This window comes from Pyrus communis, chromosome 10, assembly GCF_963583255.1.
Source record: "Pyrus communis chromosome 10, drPyrComm1.1, whole genome shotgun sequence".
In the NCBI taxonomy this organism is placed as follows: Eukaryota; Viridiplantae; Streptophyta; class Magnoliopsida; order Rosales; family Rosaceae; genus Pyrus; species Pyrus communis.
The window spans coordinates 17,865,307-17,884,574 of record NC_084812.1 but is presented as its reverse complement, the minus strand read 5'-3'; the positions used below and the strand labels follow the sequence as shown (position 1 = coordinate 17,884,574).

Genomic DNA, 19,268 nt, shown 5'->3' with positions numbered 1-19,268 from the left:
TGTTGAAGCAAGGGCACATGCTTCTTTGAATACATTAACACATACTTGCAGATCTTGTCCATGCCATGCGTCCACTACCTCAGAAACCCATCAATTCCAGCTCATTTTATGCTATTCCATCTCACTTGTGCAGATGGAGATCCAATCTGAGTGTTGGAGCCACATTCCTTTCTATAAAACAAGTCTCACTTCACACAACAAGGGTTCCGCATTTTTTCTTCTTCACTCAGTCCATTACACACGCATAACTTCTCCCATTTCACTTCATTTTCTGTCCATTTCTGTCCCAAGGGCAGAAACCATTCAACCATAACCAATCTACCTTCATCCGCACCACATTTGGAAAACCAACACCGAAGGCACTCTTCAAGGAATTCAACATCAGTTTTGCTTCAAGGGTTTCTTCTTATTAATTCTATGTTCATTCATGTTTTATATTTTTATGTTAAATCTTTTGTAAACATGAATTGTAACTAATCCTCCTCTAGGGATTCGATGTAACCTTGCAAAGTTTGCCATGTAATTAAGTTAGAATGCTCAGTTTGTCCATCTATTTCTTGTTTCATTCTCTGATTTAATGGTGACTTAGTGTGTTGATTTTAATGTTTGATCATCATTTGAATTAATCACTAAGTTGTGTAGCCAAGATTAAAACACACATCATGCATAATCTTGGTAGATATGTGAATGAATGAAGGGAATGTTTAGCAAACATCCTGCCGAGTTATTCCCTTTGGTTTTATGAAAGTTTCTTGTGCATTACATACTCTTGATTATGAACCAAAGTTGCACATCACAACTAGGTTCATGATTAGAGACATTTGATCAAATCCACACATCATATGGTTGATCATGTCCAAGTGAAACAAACTCAAGAAATAGGTAGATGAATGAGTACAAGCTAACTTAACAAACATGGACTTGGTTTAGCAATGGTGAAACCGAATCCCTAGCATCATCTCCATTGGTACTATCTCATTTTATTAGTTGTTGAGTCATTTATTTGTGTTTACTTCACTTTCTTATACTTTCAAGTTACAACAACAAATCTGCCTATTCTGTTTAGTTTGATTCATTTCATAGAGTTCTTGCAAAACAAGTAATTACATAGGTCCAATTAGTCCCTGAGGATTCGACACCCTTGCTTGTGCCATTATACTAAATATATTCTAGCATTAGGAAGGAATAATACATCAACAACTAACCCATCGAACCTTAGGTTAGATTTGAGTCTCAGCAGCGATCCGGTTGCGCCCCGTCAAGGTAATGTATGGCGCCCTTCTTTCTTATCTTCTAACGGTCCTCTTACAGGTGAAGACTCCATGATGACGGATGCAACAACAGCTACGATAGTAGCTAGGAACCTCCTCACTCCTAAGGATAGTAGGCCGCTTTCAGGACGGTCCGATGAGTTGGCCGTTCAAGAGTCCCTCGTTCTCAGTGTTCAGTGTGCAGGCTCTGTGTCCAACATGGGCCAACGCCTACTTGCTCGCTCCCGGCAGGTTGAATCATTGATGGCAGAGGTGGAAAGTCTCAAGCAAGAGATCAAGCAGCTGAAGTATGAGAATAGAAGTTTGCACGTGCTTGCAAACAACTATTCGACGGGCATGAAGAGGAAGCTTGATGAGCTGCAAGAATCTGAAGGTCGGATTCAAAGTGACCGTCAAAGGCTTGCGGCTTATCTCCAGAGGCACCTTTTTCCTGGGTCATCCAGCGTTCCACCAAGTATTGTGGCCTCGAATGATCTAGCTCCGATGCCTCCCGCTTCGATGCCTCCCGCTCCGATGCCTCCCGCTTCGATGCCTCCCGCTTCTACTTCTCGTAGTGGGGCTTCACGTAAACATCCTTTGTGAAGGCTCCATCATTCTGCCATTTTTATTCTTTTTTTTTTTTTTTTTTTTTTTTTTTTTTTAAGAATGAAACAGCATGGAATTGATCTTTGAATGGAAGGTGATACTTGAAATGATCCGGTAATGGTTTAAATTCAAGATTGGATGCCTGAATCATTAACAACATGTTAGTATAAAAGAAAATTGAAATTGGAGGAGGTGGCTTACTTATGTGATCCAATAAGAACTCAAGAATAAACACCTTCTTTGAACGTTTCAGGGACTTTGCACTTGGTCAGATTTGATGTGAGGATTGGTCCTTGTCTTGTGTCATAAAATTCAACTTCTTTGGGGTTGTTTATCTCAAGAACGTCCTCTTTGATGAATTCATGATATTCCCTACTTTTCACCTTTGGAAGGGCTTCCAAGGTGTCTTTTTCACTTTCTTCTTCCTTGGAATTCATGAACCTGCAAGGAATAAGGATATTTGGTGGAATGGGGTTAGAACTAATTAAATTTGGAACAACCTTACTTGAATTAGATGGCGTAGGAGCAATAGGTGCCTCCGGCAAAGGTGTTTCCACCCTTTCCGTGGGTTGGGTGTATTCCTCTTCCTTGTGATTTGATTTTGATGGTTGAGGGTCCGTTCCAACCTCCTTGCCACTTCTCAAGATGATTTCCTTGGTAGTTTCAAATCCTCCCTTCGGATTTGCAATGGTTGAACTAGGGAGTTCGCCTTGGTCTCGAAACTGTCCTACGAACTCCGCGATCTGCCCAATTTGCTTTTCCAAATAGTCCAACCTTTTGTCTTGATTTTGCCTCTCTTTGTTTTGAGGTTGGATTTCATTGCTTTGGGCAGGTTGTGGTGGCTGCATAGGCGTTGAATAGAACTCCTCATATGGTGGCTGCCAATATCCTTCTTGTTGAGCCTCATTGTCTTGATTTTGTGAGCCCTGCACCAAACAAATTAATTCATTAAGCTTTTGATTATAATCTATTGACGATCTTAAATTTGGTTGGGCATATTGAATATGAGGTTGTGGTGGGTGTATAGGTCTTGAATAGAACTCCTCATATGGCTGCCAATATCCTTCTTCTTGAACATGTTGAGGTTCCCACCACATAGAGTTTGAATGATCACTCCAATCTGAACTGTAAGTATTGGAAAACACGTTACTCCTTGATTGAAGATCAAATATATCAACGCTTTGCATTTGGGACCTTTCCATAAGCTGTGACAAAAGAGAAGCATTATCAAGTGCCATGTTGTGCTTCTCTAGTACTTGAATTCAACCAATAAAACACAAATTAAAAACTAAACTAAAATACATAACAAAAACGAACAATCCAAGGGATTAACAAATTTGCTAATCCCCGGCAACGGCGCCAAAATTTGATGCGAGATTTATACGCACACAAATTAAACCCTCTTTTTGACAATTGTAGTAATGATGTAAGTAGGGATCGTTCTGGACCGGGGATTAGGAGGGATTGTTAATCACTTGGATTTGACTCAAAAACGTAAAAACACAATATAAAACACTATACTAGACTCAAAGAATGCAAAACTAAACAAACGTAAAAGACTTAAAACAAATCAAATGACTAAGACTTAACAAAATATAGGGGGGGGGAAGTATGTTTGGACAATATTAAATTAAATGGACAGAATAAAATTAAGGGCAAAATGTAAATATGAATGTGATGAAAATATGGATACGTTGACAGGAGTCATGCTTGAACACACCACCTCGAATTCTTTCAGATGCTTGTTCGGATCCTCCATGGACAACCCATGGTATTTTGGAATGTGGGGGAGCAAACTTGACTTCAACTCGAACTCTTCGGTCTTACCTTGGGCAGGTGTGGGATATTGGATACACAAAGGTGTGGCATTATCCAATCCCGAAGCAGAAAGCTCCTTGAGTGTCCGGTTGTCCACAGCCATGCCTTGTGTTTCTTCAAAAATCCTTGCCGTGGCCTCTTCTTCCTCTTCTAGGACTTGTTCTTCAAGGTCAGGTTCCGGGCTTGGTGGATTTGATTTGTGTTGCTTCCTCTTTCGTCTCAAAGTCCTCTCGAAATCGCTGTCAAAGTCCAAGATATGCTCACGAATCGGCTGAGAACTCCGAGTCATACACTAGTACCTAAAACAAGAAAAACAAAAGAAGGTCAGAAACTTTAACAAACTAAAATAAACAGAAAGTAAACAATCCAAGGGATTAGCAAAGTTGCTAATCCCCGGCAACGGCGCCCAAAATTTGATGCGAAATATATAAGCACACAAATTAAAACCCTCTTCTGACAATTGTAGTATATGTATAAGTAGGGATCGTTCTAAACCGGGGATTAGGAGGGATTGCTAAATCACTTGAAAACTGACTCAAAAACGTAAAACAAAGGTTAAAACACTAAACTAGACTCAAAGAATGCAAAACTAAACACTAAAACACTAAAACAAACCAAAAGACTCAAAACAGCAACAAAACACTCAAAACTGCCTTAAAAACACAATCTGGGCAGTTTTGAACACCTACACTAATTTGGACGAATTTGGTTGATAACTTGAATCTAAACACTTAGAAACACAAACTAAGACACTTTCTAACTAAATTGAAACACTAAAGTAAAGGGGGATTTAGTTTTGACGAAATTAAAACACAAATTAAGTAACCAAATGCAAGGAAACAACATAACTAAGTAGCACAAATATGCTCCTATCAGGATGTGATTTTGGTTTAGGAATGGGAGTTAGGATGGGATGGTGGTGCGGCAAGGCTTAGTGGTGGTGTAGGGAGGTTTGGATGGAGGTTTTGAAGTAGAGGAATGGTGGGAAGTTGAATGGGATGCTGCGGCAAAGGATGGAAGGTGGCTGGAATGGATGGAAGGTTGCAGATTGAAGGTGCAAGAAGGATGGTGGCTGCGGCTAAGAGGTGGAATGATGAATGAATGATTAAAAAGTGATCTAGGGTGCGGCTTAAGTCCAAGAATATATAGGGTTTTCAGAAATTAAAACCCTAACTTAATTTGGTTAACTAAAATTAAGTCAAAAGCTTCTAGAATTAGGAAATCAAATCAGAAACTAAAAGGAAATTGGCTAAAATATGCGGGTTTTATTTTGAAAGGGGAATGTGTTTAAGTGCAGAAAATAGGACATAAATACCCCCCCTTGCACGGCAAGGGATGGAGAGAAAGGGAAAGGTGCGGCAAAGGTCCCTAAGGGGTTTAGGGCCTTTGTTTTGTATCCTAAAGTGCATACAAGGCCTTCAAAGTGGCTGGAAAATAAGGACTTTTTAGATTAGGAAAGGTTACCAAAATGGGAAACCTAGGCTTAACTTTCCTACTTCAAGTAGGAATCCTTGTTGGAGTAGGAATCCTTGTTCTTCTAGGAATCCTCGTGTGAGTAGGAATCCATCTTCAATTAGGAATTCATATTTCTTCAAGTCTTCAACTCATTCATTCCTCTTTTGCTCCAAAAGACTCCAATTTGCATCTTCTTGCACACTTTGGCTTTATAATCTGAAAACACACAAAAGTGACTTTAAACACTAAAATAACTAAGGAAACACAACATAAATGCACGAGAACAAGCCAATTAAGTCACATAAATATGCTTCTATCAATTACACCTAGAAAGCCCAAAGATTCCACTTTGAATTTCTGCACGTTCAAGCTCCTCTTTCTTCTTCTCCTTGCTGCGGCACAGAGGTCTTAGGGTGATTTTGGATGTGATTTTGGTTTAGGAAGGGATTTAGGATGATAAATGGTTGCGTCAGAGAGGTGGAAGGTGGCTGCAATGGTGTGTAAGTGTATGGAGGTGTAGAATGGTGGCTGGAATGGATGGAAGGTTGCATTCTAGTGAATGGCATTGAGCTTCCTATAGTCAATACAAACCCTCCAACCTGTTTGGATTCAAGTAGGAACAAGCTCATTTTCGGCATTTGTCACCACAGTTACACCGAATTTCTTTGGAACACATTGCACCGGAGACACCCACCGACTATCCGAAATTGGATAGATCACTCCACAATCCAAGAGCTTGATTATCTCCTTCTTCACAACTTCCATCATTGGAGGGTTGAGTCGACGTTGAGCCTCTCAAGATGCTTTGGACCCCTCCTCCAAAAGTATACGATGCATGCACGTGATCGGGCTTATTCCCTTGATGTCGGCCAAGGTCCAACCAATTGCAGTTTTGTACTCCTTTAACACCCTCACTAACTTACCTTCTTCTTGTGCCGTGAGTGAGGAGGATATGATGACGGGCAAGGTCTCTTTATCTTCCAATAAAACATACTTCAAATGGCTTGGCAATGGTTTAAGTTCAAGGGAAGGTGGCTGCACAACTGAAGGAATGGGCGTATTAGTCGAAATTGGAATTGAAATTGGGTTCGAAGACTTACCAGATTGTATTGGCAATGACTCAAGGGCAGCCACTATCTCAATCATATCAACACTAGGGGCCACGACATGGTGTTCTCCATGCATGCCGTGGATGGTCAATGGCCCTACTTCCTTGTCTTTGAGTTCCATTCCTTTTGTAATGACCAATTCAAGTGCATCTTCGTTCAATTGTTCAAAATGGTCCTATGCCAACGAATCAATTACATCAATAGCAAAACATGAATGATCATCAAAAGGGTACTTGATAGATTCAGAAAGATTGAAATTAATAACTTCCCCATCAAATTCCATTGTCAAAGTCCCATTAAACACATCAATCTTCGTGCGGGCGGTTTTCATAAAGGGGCGGCCAAGAAAAATTGGCAATGATGGGGCATGGTTTGGTTCTTCCATTTCCAGCACGTAGAAATCCGCCGGAAAGATTAAATGATTAACCTGCACTAACACATCTTCCAAAACACCCTTTGGATAGGCATTAGATCTATCGGCCAATTGAATAATCACGCCATCATTTTTTAACTCACCTAGGTTCATAGATGCATAAATTGAGTAAGGCATAACATTAATAGATGCACCTAAGTCTAGCATGGCATGTTCAAAACGATTATTGCCAATAACACAAGGAATTGTAAAACTACCCGGATCTTTGCATTTAGGGGGCAATTTACGTTGCAAGATGGCTGAGACATTTTCACTTACCTTTACAACCTCTTTGTTTGAAATTCTCTTCCTAGTAGTGCAAAGTTCTTTTAAAAACTTAGCATACCTTGGAACTTGCTTAATTGCATCCAAAAGTGGTATATTGACTTGTACTTTTCTAAACGTCTCTTTTCAGCCTCCTCCTTCTTTGTTTGCATGAATCTACGAGGAAATGGTACATTTGGAGGAATGACATTAGAAATAATCGAATTTGGAACATCCTTACCCATAGAAGCCGAATGGTGTAATTTGGGTGGCTACGGCATGGTGTTTCCTACCCTTGCCGTGGCTTGTTCTTGCTCCCCCTCCTCAAATTGCAACTTTTCGTCCTCCATTGGGGCTGAATTAGAGGGTTATGAGGCCGTTCCAACTTGTTTTCCACTTCGCAACATGATTGCTTTGGCAGATTCGAATCCTCCTTTTGGGTTGACAACGGTTGAACTAGGCAACTTACCTTGCTCTCTAAATTGGCTCATGAACTCCGCAATCTGCCCTACTTGCTTTTCTAATTCATCAACCTTTTTGTCCCTATTTTGCATTTCCTGCGCCATAGAAGTTAGTAATTGAAAATTTTGATCATTATCTATGGACGAACCTGATTTGAGTTGTGTAGGTTGTGCTTGGGGTGGTGTGGGTGCATACGGCCTTTGGTAGAACCCCGGAGGTTGCTGCCTAAATGTGCTTTGTTGTTGGGGTTGTTGTGGCTCCCTCCATTTGAAATTTGGATGATCTTTCCAACCGGGATTGTATGTGTTAGAGAAAGGATCACTCCTTGGTTGGTTTTGGTTCCCATAACCCACGGCATTGGCAGATTGCCACCCTCCGTTCTCAATCAATTGAGGGCACTTGTCCGTGAGATGTCCATTCATGAAGCATACGCCACAAATAGCCACATTTTGTACCTTTGGTATTTCAACCACCTGCGAAAGAAGAGAAGTAAGATTAGCCATTTGATTTTGAAGTTCGGAAATAGCACTTACCTCATTAACTTGTTGCTGCCGTGGCATGTTGATGCGAAATATATAAGCACACAAATTAAAACCCTCTTTTAACAATTGTAGTATATGTATAAGTAGGGATCGTTCTAAACCGGGGATTAGGAGGGATTGCTAAATCACTTGAAAACTGACTCAAAAACGTAAAACAAAGGTTAAAACACTAAAATAGACTCAAAGAATGCAAAACTAAACACTAAAACACTAAATCAAACCAAAAGACTCAAAACAGCACCAAAACACTCAAAACTGCCTTAAAAACACAATCTGGGCAGTTTTGAACACCTACACTAATTTGGACGAATTTGGGTGATAAATTGAATAAAAACACTGATAGGAGCATATTCATGCGACTTAAATGGCTTGTTCTCGTGCATTTACGTTATGTTTCTTTAGTTATTTTAGTACTTTAAGCTATTTTCGTGTGTTTGTAGGTTCTAAGGGCAAGGTATGCAAAAGGATGCCTTTTGGAGCCTTTTGGAGCAAATTAGAGATTGGAATGGATATCATATGCTTGGAGCCAATAGGATGGACGAAATTGAAGACTTGAAGTAGGAAAGTTAAATCCTAAAAGACCTCATGTTTGAGCATCATTGAAGACTCCTACGCATTTTAGAACACAAAAACAACATTCCTTGCAACCTTAGGACATTGTCGTGTGTTTCCTTGTGTCTCCCTTCCTTGCCATGCAAGGAAGGGCTTTGTTCCCTATTTTAAACACTTAAACCATTCACCACATATCATTCACTTATCATATCATTCACCACATATCATTCACTTATCATATCATTCACTTAACATATCATTCACCACATATCATTCACCACATATCATTCACTTATCATATCATTACTTATCATCACCACTTATCACTTATCATAATCACATATCATTACTTATCATCTACACTTATCACCTTTCTCCCAAAACCATTCACATGCATTCCATCCTTTAAAACATTGCACATGCATTCATAATCATTCACACCTTGCACCCACATGCACTCCCTTTAATTAATTAACCCACATGCACCCTTTATTCACTTCATCATTGCAGCCACCCACATCCATTTAATTCACATGCTTTCACATGCATTTTCAGCCATGCACATTCATCTTGCATTTGCAGAAAATCCACTTCCTTTGCACATGCATTCATCATCATCACTCTAGCTTTAATCACATGCATAAATCAGCCACATTGATAGGAGCATATTTAGGCGACTTAGCTTGTTTTCGTGCATTTATATTGTTAATTCATAGTTGTTTTAGTAGTTTAAGCCATTTTCGTGTGTTTTTAGGTTCATATGGCTAAGGAAGCAAAAAGATGCATTTTGGAGCATTTTGGAGCAAAATTGGACTTGGAATGGATAGCTTATGTTTGGAGCAAAAGGAATGGACGAAATTGAAGGATTCCTAATCCATTGCAGCCACATGCACATTCAATCATTCACACCAAAACCTTGCACATGCTTTCCCATTTCATTATTCATTCACTTTGCAGCCACCATTCACTCTTTAATCCACATGCATTCATCATCATTCACCACACCTTGCAGCCACATGTATTCCCCTTTTATATTTCCAACCCACATGCACTTCCCCCTTTATCATTTCAGCACATGCACTTCCCACTTCATCATTTCAGCCACCAAACATCCACATGCATTCATCCTAGCTGTTTTGTACATGCATTCCGTCCTTTAAAACATTGCACATGCACTCCCTTTAATTAATTAAGCCACATGCACTCCCATCCATTTCATCATTGCAGCCAACACATGCTTTCTGATGCGTGATTTATACGCACACAAATTAAACCCTCTTTTTGTCAATTGTAGTATAAGTATAAGTAGGGATCGTTCTGGACCGGGGATTAGGAGGGATTGTTAATCACTTGGATTTGACTCAAAAACATAAAAACAAAGTTAAAAACGTTCACAAAGACTCAAAGGACTCAAAACAAGTTCAAAAGACTCAAAACTGCCTAAAAACACTAACTAGGCAGTTTCTGACCTTAACCCCAATGTTGGACGAATTTAGGATTATGGCTTGATTCAAACGTAAAATAACAATATAAAACACTATACTAGACTCAAAGAATGCAAAACTAAACTTTAAAATACTAAAACAAACCAAAAGACTCAAACATCACCCAAAACACTCAAAACAGCCTTAAAATCACTTTCTGGGCAGTTTTGAGCACTTTGGTGAATTTGGACGAATTTTGGGAAATAAATTGAATCAAAACACTTTAAAACATAAACTAAACAAAGTCTAAACACTAAAGAACAAGAAAGTAAAGGGGGGGTTAGGTTTTGACGAATTTAAACTAAAAGAACAGATTGTAAGTAAAAGCAAAATGTAAATGTGAATGTGTGATAGAATTGAATGGAATGAAGGCTAGCTAAGGGGTTCATCTCCATACATGTTATACTTGCATAATAAAATGATTTCCAATTGCATTTCAATAAACTATGATACTCAACACCCCAAGTTAACCGTGATGCACTAATTAACCTTCAAATCTTCCTAACGTTATTGAATTGGATGATGCATGCGACAATTCAAAACATTCCCCACAAGTCCTCAACATGAATGCATAGAAGAGGTACAAGCAAGAATCATTACGCTCTATGAAAATTATAAGTGTTGACGAGGCATTCGTTACTATGATTGCATGAAACTTATGCCAAGAATTTGTTTAACGCGATTGTTTATAAGCAACCTCCACTACTTGTGAATATAAGTTCGTAACTATTAGGTGAAACTCACTTATATTCTAGCGTCATATTCATGCATGAAAATTAAGCGCGCATTCTCAATAAACATACATAAATAAGTTATCAATCAAACGGTTAAACAAATTGAATCCACAACTTATGAAACGCAATTAGAAGTAATCAAATCAAAATGCAAGCATAAACATATATTTCGAATTCCCCCCTAGCCAAGGGGGGTTTAGTTGAATTTAAACATTGGAATCAAAGAAACACCTAAACATTCCAACAACTCAAACTTGAATTGTATGAACGTTTAGGCACTCTTCTCTTCCATTCCTCATACGTACAAAACAAAGAGTATTGAAATTAAACATTGAAATCAAAGAAAAACCTAAACATTCCAACAACTCAAACTTGAATTGTATGAACGTTTAGGCACTCTTCTCTTCCTCTTCGTTGTAGCACAAGGTCTAAGGATAGTTTGATGGTGTGAATGGTTTGGGGAGTGGTTGGAGTGGCTGCAATGGAGGAGAAAAGTGTTTTGGTGGCTGCAATGAGGGTGTGGAGAGGTTTTGACGAATTTCTGGAATATGGAAGAGTGTATGAATGAAATGTGTATGCAATGGATGCTTATTTATAGGTGAAATGGGGGGAACATGACAGCTAGGAGGGAATGTGGCTGCATGTTTGAATGATTAAAGGATGCATGTGGGTTGGAATTGCATGTGCAATGAATATGTGGCTGCATGTGCAAGGGGACAATCTGAAAATGCATGTGAAAGCATGTGTTGGCTGCAATGATGAAATGGATGGGAGTGCATGTGGCTTAATTAATTAAAGGGAGTGCATGTGCAATGTTTTAAACGATGGAATGCATGTGAATATGATGGAAATCTGATGGGAGATGGAATGGGATGTTTTGCATGTGAATTAAAGAGTAAACGGTGGCTGCAAAGTGAATGAATAATGAAATGGGAAAGCATGTGCAAGGTTTTGGTGTGAATGATTGAATGTGCATGTGGCTGCAATGGATTAGGAATCCTTCAATTTCGTCCATCCTCTTGGCTCCAAGCATATGATATCCATTCCAATCTCTAATTTGCTCCAAAATGCTCCAAAATGCATCTTTTTGCTTCCTTAGCCATATGAACCTAAAAACACACGAAAATGGCTTAAACTACTAAAACAACTATGAATTAACAATATAAATGCACGAAAACAAGCTAAGTAAGTCGCCTAAATATGCTCCTATCACTTTCACATGCATTTTCAGATTGTCCCCTTGCACATGCAGCCACATATTCATTGCACATGCAATTCCAACCCACATGCATCCTTTAATCATTCAAACATGCAGCCACATTCCCTCCTAGCTGTCATGTTCCCCCCATTTCACCTATAAATAAGCATCCATTGCATTCATTCTCATTCACTCTTCCATATTCCAGAAATTCGTCAAAACCTCTCCACACCCTTGCAGCAGCCACCAAAACACTTTTCTCCTCCATTGCAGCCACTCCAACCACTCCCCAAACCATTCACACCATCAAACTATCCTTAGACCTTGTGCTACAACGAAGAGGAAGATAAGAGGGCCTAAACGTTCATACAATTCAAGTTTAAGTTGTTGGAATGTTTAGGTGTTTCTTTGATTCCAATGTTTAAATTCAACTAAACCCCCCTTGGCTAGGGGGGGGATTCGAAATATATGTTTATGCTTGCATTTTGATTTGATTACTTCTAATTGCGTTTCATAAGTTGTGGATTCAATTTGTTTAACCGTTTGATTGATAACTTATTTATGTATGTTTATTGAGAATGCGCACTTAATTTTCATGCATGAATATGACGCTAGAATATAAGTGAGTTTCACCTAATAGTTACGAACTTATATTCGCAAGTAGTGGAGGTTGCTTATAAACAATCGTGTTAAACAAATTCTTGGCATAAGTTTCATGCAATCATAGTAACGAATGCCTCGTCAACACTTATAATTTTCATAGAGCGTAATGATTCTTGCTTGTACCTCTTCTATGCATTCATGTTGAGGACTTGTGGGGAATGTTTTGAATTGTCGCATGCATCATCCAATTCAATAACGTTAGGAAGATTTGAAGGTTAATTAGTGCATCACGGTTAACTTGGGGTGTTGAGTATCATAGTTTATTGAAATGCAATTGGAAATCATTTTATTATGCAAGTATAACATGTATGGAGATGAACCCCTTAGCTAGGTTCCCATCCATTCAATTCCATCAAATTCATCTTTACATTCTGTCTAGTTTATTAACTTCTTTCGTTATTTCAATTCTCGTCAATTTAAAACCCCCCTTTACTTTCTTGTTCTTTAGTGTTTAGACTTTGTTTAGTTTATGTTTTAAAGTGTTTTGATTCAATTTATTTCCCAAAATTCGTCCAAATTCACCCAAAGTGCTCAAAACTGCCCAGAAAGTGATTTTAAGGCTGTTTTGAGTGTTTTGGGTGATGTTTGAGTCTTTTGGTTTGTTTTAGTGTTTTAAAGTTTAGTTTTGCATTCTTTGAGTCTAGTATAGTGTTTTATATTGTGTTTTTACGTTTGAATCAAACCATAATCTTAAATTCGTCCAACATTGGGTTTAAGGTCAAAAGCTGCCTAGTTAGTGTTTTTAGGCAGTTTTGAGTCCTTTGAGTCTTTGTGAACGTTTTTAACTTTATTTTACGTTTTTGAGTCAGTTTCCAAGTGATTTGCAATCCCTCCTAATCCCCGGTTAAGAACGATCCCTACTTATACTTATACTACAATTGACAAAAAGAGGGTTTAATTTGTGTGCGTATAATTCTCGCATCAAATTTTGGCGCCGTTGCCGGGGATTAGCAACTTTGCTAATCCTTTGGATTGTTATTTTCGTTTTCTTTTTAGTTTTAGTTTTAGTTTCTGTTATGTATTTCAGTTTTTAGTTTTTGATTTGTGTTTTGTTTGTTGAATTCAAGTACTAGAGAAGCACAATATGGCACTTGATAATGCTTCTCTTTTGTCACAACTCATGGAAAGGTCCCAAAAGCAAAACGTTGGTACATTTGATCTTCAATCAAGGAATAATATGTTTTCCAATACTTACAATTCGGATTGGAGTGATCATTCAACTTCTATGTGGTGGGAACCTCAAAATGTTCAACAAGAAGGATATTGGCAGCCACCTCATATTCAATATGCCCAACCAAACTCAAGTTCGTCAATAGATTATAATCAAAAGCTTAATGAATTAATTTGTTTGGTGCAGGGCTCACAAAATCAAGTCAGGGAGGGCCAAAATCAAGACAAAAGGTTGGACCACTTGGAAAAGCAAATTGGGCAGATCGCGGAGTTCGTAGGACAGTTTCGAGACCAAGGCGAACTCCCTAGTTCAACCATTGCAAATCCGAAGGGAGAATTTGAAACTGCCAAGGAAATCATGTTGAGAAGTGACAAGGAGGTTGGAACGGACCCTCAACCATCAAAATCAAATCACAAGGAAGAGGAATACACCCAACCCACGGCAAGGGTGGAAACACCTTTGCCGGAGGCACCTATTGCTCCTACGTCATCTAATTCAAGTAAGGTTGTTCCAAATTTAATTAATTCTAACCCCATTCCACCTAATATCCCTATTCCTTGCAGGTTCATGAATTCCAAGGAAGAAGAAAGTGAAAAAGACATCTTGGAAGCCCTTCCAAAGGTGCAAAGTAGGGAATTTCATGAAGGCATCAAAGAGGACATATTTGAAACCACAATTCCCAAAGAAGTTGGATTTTATGACACGGGGCAAGTCATAACTTTCGAAGGGGTGTTTATTCTTAAGTTCTTGTCGGAACACAAAGGTAAGCCGCCTCCCCGAATTTCAATTTTCTTTTATACTAATATGTCGTTAATGATTCAGGCATCCACTCTAGAATTTAAACTATTACCGGATCATTTCAAGTATCACCGCCCATTCAAAGACCAATTCCATGCCGTTTGATTTGAAAAATAAAAAAAATAAATAAATAAATAAAATAAATAAATAAATAAATAAAAAATAAAAAATAAAGCAGATGTAGCCTTCACAGAGGTTGTTTGCTTGAAGCCCCACTACGTGGCAATACTCTTGAAGCGGAAGGCGTAGGAGCAGAAGACATCGGAACGGAAGGCATCGGAGCAGAAGACATAGGAGCGGAAGGCATCGGAGCGGGAGGCATCGGAGCTAGAGCATTCCAGGCCTCAATACTTGGCCAAGCGCTGGATGAGCCAGGAAAAAGGTGCCTCTGGAGATAAGCAGAAAACCTTTGACGGTCGCCTTGAATCCGACCTTCAGACTCTTGCAGTTCATCAAGCTTCCTCTTCATGCCCGACGAATAGTTATTTGCAAGCACATGCAAACTTCTATTCTCGTACTTAAGCTGCTGGATCTCTTGCTTAAGACTTTCCACCTCTGCCATCAATGATTCCACCTGACGGGAGCGGGCAAGCAGGCGTTGGCCCATGTTGGACACAGAGCTCGCACACTGAACACTAAGAGCGAGGGACTCTTGAACGGCCAACTCATCGGACCGTCCTGACAGCAGCCTACTACCTTTTGGAGTGAGGAGGTTCCTAGCTACTATTGTAGCTGTTGTGGCGTCCTGCATCACGGAGTCTTCACCTGTAAGAGGACCGTTAGAAGATAAGAAAGAAGGGCGCCATACGTTACCTTGACGCGGCGCGCCCGTATCACTGCTGAGACTCAATTCTAAGCTAAGGTTCGATGGGTTTGCCATTTTTCAAAAGTGTTCAAAGAGATGGGGTGGATGGAGTTAATTCTCAAAGGGCCGGAGTCGATTTTCAAGAATGGGAAATCTTCAGAGTGTGTTTGTTGGCGGTGATCGATACCTCTATCAGAAGCCAAGGTGACGCGTCCACCGATTCAAAAAGTCGGAATTTCCGGCGTAATTTTGGCGACGCTTTCTCGGCTTTTCAGAAGACGTGTTCAACTTTGTCAAAAGATTTCTTCTTTTCAGACAACACGTGGAGGCCATCATCGCAACTACACATCTTTAGCCGACAAGCGCAAAGTTCGGTGACGCTTTCTCTGCTTTTCAGAAAACGCGTGCAGCTTTGTCAAAAGGAGCCGCATCCGCACTACTACGTGTCGTTCAGAAAGCAAAGGGGCGTCGTTCAGAAATCGAAGGGGCGCCTGCTCAGAAATCGAAGAGGCGTCGTTCAGATATCGAAGAGACATTTGTCGACAAGGGTAAAAGAACAGTACCACCACTTGATATTATCTCTATATATGTCGACCTTCGTCTTTTATGGCAAGGCAAACCTGAAGAAATTGCCCAACTCTCCCTCACCTCTGAGGGCGCACTCCCAGCAAAGCCTTTCGAAATACTCAATTCTTTCTTCCTCCCCAAAGATGATACCAGATGCCTGGAGTACATATGACCCAGGAGGAAACGGCGGATTGAAGTGTGCTGATTCATTCACCGCTTCTTCAAAAGCAAAGGTATCTCATATCATCAAGGTCAAAAGCAAAAGTATCTCATATCATGCTTTTTCCCTGTCTTTTTCTTTGTCCTTGTTCTTACTCGCATGGCAAAGTAAAAGAAGCAATCAGCCGGCACTTGGAGTCAGTCTTCCGATCTGGAGCCAACTGCCTGGAATCTATTCCTGATTGCTTACCTAGCGTTGCTCTCGAGTAGTCATCTTCAACGGTTGATACACTTCCAGAGAAGGGACCACTTCTGCAAAGGGGAGAGAGTAAGGCAAGTGAAAATGATACATTGAAGCATGTGGAGACAAACTTAGGCTGAGTTATCTTCCAACCCTTTTCAATACGAATTGGAAAGATTGAACAAAGAAACAGACCAAAGGAGTAAGCTCAGACCTTCGGGGAAGACCAAAAGAATCCTGCTGCCCAGTTCAAGAGTAGCACAAAGGAAAATCAACGATGGGCGGAAACCAGTTCAAGAGTAAGCCTGTGGAATCACAAAGATCAAAGCCTCAATGCAATCACCAAGGAGAAGAGGGAATTTACACTCCATAAGCAGATTTGCGTCCCTAAACTCTTCTCTTTGTTAATTACATTCTGCCATGTTTAGTATGTTTAAGTGCTTTTTGTGTGTTTACTTATGTTTTGTGTGAATCTATGCTTAAAACATTGAGGACAATGTTTGATTTAAGTGTGGGGGGGTAACTAAGTATATTTAATGCAAATTCGTTGGATTTTATCACCCATTACTTCAAATGTTGTTCCTTGTTGTTTTAAGGTGTTTTTAAGATGTTTTAGAGTGTTTTTAGTGTGTTTTGTTTTATAACTCCGAAAATCACATAAAAATTTGAAAAAAATGTTTTGAAAAGCCTAAAAAGAGTGTTTTGAGTCGCTTTTGTGTGTTTGTGTCTTAGGGTACCTTCCAACACAATGATAAGGATTTGGTTTGTAATTGCATGACGGTTAAAAAGAGTTATAAACATAGAGAAAAGTTTGATTTACTCTTGGTATATGCTTGGATATGGTTATAATGTATGACTTCACATGCAATCATAAATGAAAAATTCGTTTTTGTAACATGCTTGAAGGAAGGAACTCAAACAAACGCTACAACCCTGTGAGACTCGAGCCATTACCTTCTTTGGAGAGTTATTTTCTGTGATTCTTTGTTTTCTAAAGTTGTTGCATGATCTCATTATTCCTTGCTTGGTTGCTACTTAGAATGCAATTGTATCATGATAGAACTAAATGCTAGAACTTATATCCGTTTCATTCAAAGCATGATATTGATTGCATAACATATATCAAGATGAAGTTGTGTAGTTGCCACCATAGCCAAATAGCCTTACTTCCCATATTTCGTATATGTTGTAAGTTTTACCCCCGTTGAGCCTTGTTTAGCCTTTATTATTTGTTTACCCACATTATCCTCACCTAGCCTAGTGTAGGACAGTCCACACCCTTGTTCTTAAATGATAGTGAGCATGACTAAAATGAATTCCTTTTGAGTACATTATGAAAGAAAATGAGTGTGGGGGAGAGAATGTTTTGTTCTTAAGTGTTTATGTATGTTTTGAGAGGCAAAAGAAAAGAAAAAATTGTGAAAAACATATGAAAAAAAAGAAAAACAGAAAAGAAAAGAAAGAAAGAAAGAAAAAGGAAAAAAGAGCTTGTTCCCTCTTGTTGTTCAAAAGTTTAGTTTTCATTCAAAAGTGAATTCTAAGTTAATTCAAATGCTTTGCTCGCTATTTCTTTAAGAACCTTTGTTTTCCATATCCCTTCTTTGTTAGCCAAACACCTTTAGCCCCGTTTCAACCCTTATGCTTCTATCTTGATCGTTATGTGTTCAATAATGTGGAGTTTGGAATTGATATGAGCTTATGGAATCACTGGTTCTCATTCTAAGTAGTAGCATTCCATTCATGAGATCATATTCATGTCATTATCGTAAATCCAGAAAATGCTTTCCTTGTTATAACATATGTGAGTGTTCGTCTACATGTTTACATCAATCTTCTCACATATACCTAGTGTAGGGTGTGTAGTCAGAAAATCTGTGTGAAAAACGAGAGTACTGATAGGAGCATATTCATGCGACTTAAATGGCTTGTTCTCGTGCATTTACGTTATGTTTCTCTCGTTATTTTAGTCCTTTATGCTTCTTTTGTGTGTTTTTAGGTTCTAAGGGCCTAGGGAGCAAGAAAGTGCATTTTGAGGCCATTTGGAGCATTTTTGGGCATGGATTGGATAGCTTATCCATGGAGCCAAGAGGATGGACGAATTTGAAGGCCTTGTATGCACTTGAAGACACAAAACAATGGCCCTAACCCAATTACATTCACCTTGCCTTGGGCTTAACACAAACACCATTCCTTGCCATGCAAGGGGGAGCAATTTGGGTCCATTTCATGTACTTAAACTCTAGCCCAATCCACAATCACTTCAAAGCCATGCAAAACCTTTCAACACCCTTTAATCTTCCCCCTTTAAGTTATGATTTTATTTCCTAACCCTACATGCATTATTTATTAGTATCTTTACAAGACATTATCATTGCATAACATTCCATTTCCACCTCTTTCCCACCTAATTCACATGCCTTCATTCATTCTTTATTCCACTTACACTCATCATCACACACCTTAGCAATCAACACATGTAATCACATGCATCACAACCACAAAGAACCATCCCCAAAACACTTTGCCGTGAGTTCCCACTCCCATTTCCAGCTTTTCATAACTTTTCCTAGTTGTTTTATTACATACATTCCCCCTTCATTATTCCAAACACATGCACCCATAATCATTCATCCCCTCCTAGCTGCAATATTCCCTCTTTTGTTCCCCCATTTCACCTATAAATAAGCATCCAACACTCCTCAAAATTCACTTACTCTTCCATACACATCTCATATCTCATTCACACACAACACCCCTCAAACACTTCCATTCTTTCCCTAACCGTGAGTTTCCCTTTCTCCTTCATTCTTCCATCTCCAACCACTCCCTACTCCATTCCACATACACCTAAAGCCCTTAAGCTCACCTTAGATCTTGTGCTACAACAACGAGGAAGAAAAGAGTGCTTAAACGTTCATACAATTCAAGTTTGAGTTGTTGGAATGTTTAGGTGTTTCTTTGATTTCAAAGTTTAAATT

At 39.2% G+C, this 19,268-nt stretch overlaps 1 protein-coding gene across 1 annotated transcript in view; it reads right to left on the bottom strand.

The window, feature by feature from the left end:
• Positions 1-6,413: 6,413 nt before the first annotated feature.
• Positions 6,414-19,268, bottom strand: part of LOC137747939 (uncharacterized) — a 150,898-nt gene continuing 138,043 nt past the window's right edge. The window contains exon 7 of the mRNA XM_068488062.1: positions 6,414-6,665. Coding sequence (XP_068344163.1) covers positions 6,414-6,665 — 252 coding nt within the window. The remainder of the gene's footprint in view (positions 6,666-19,268) is intronic.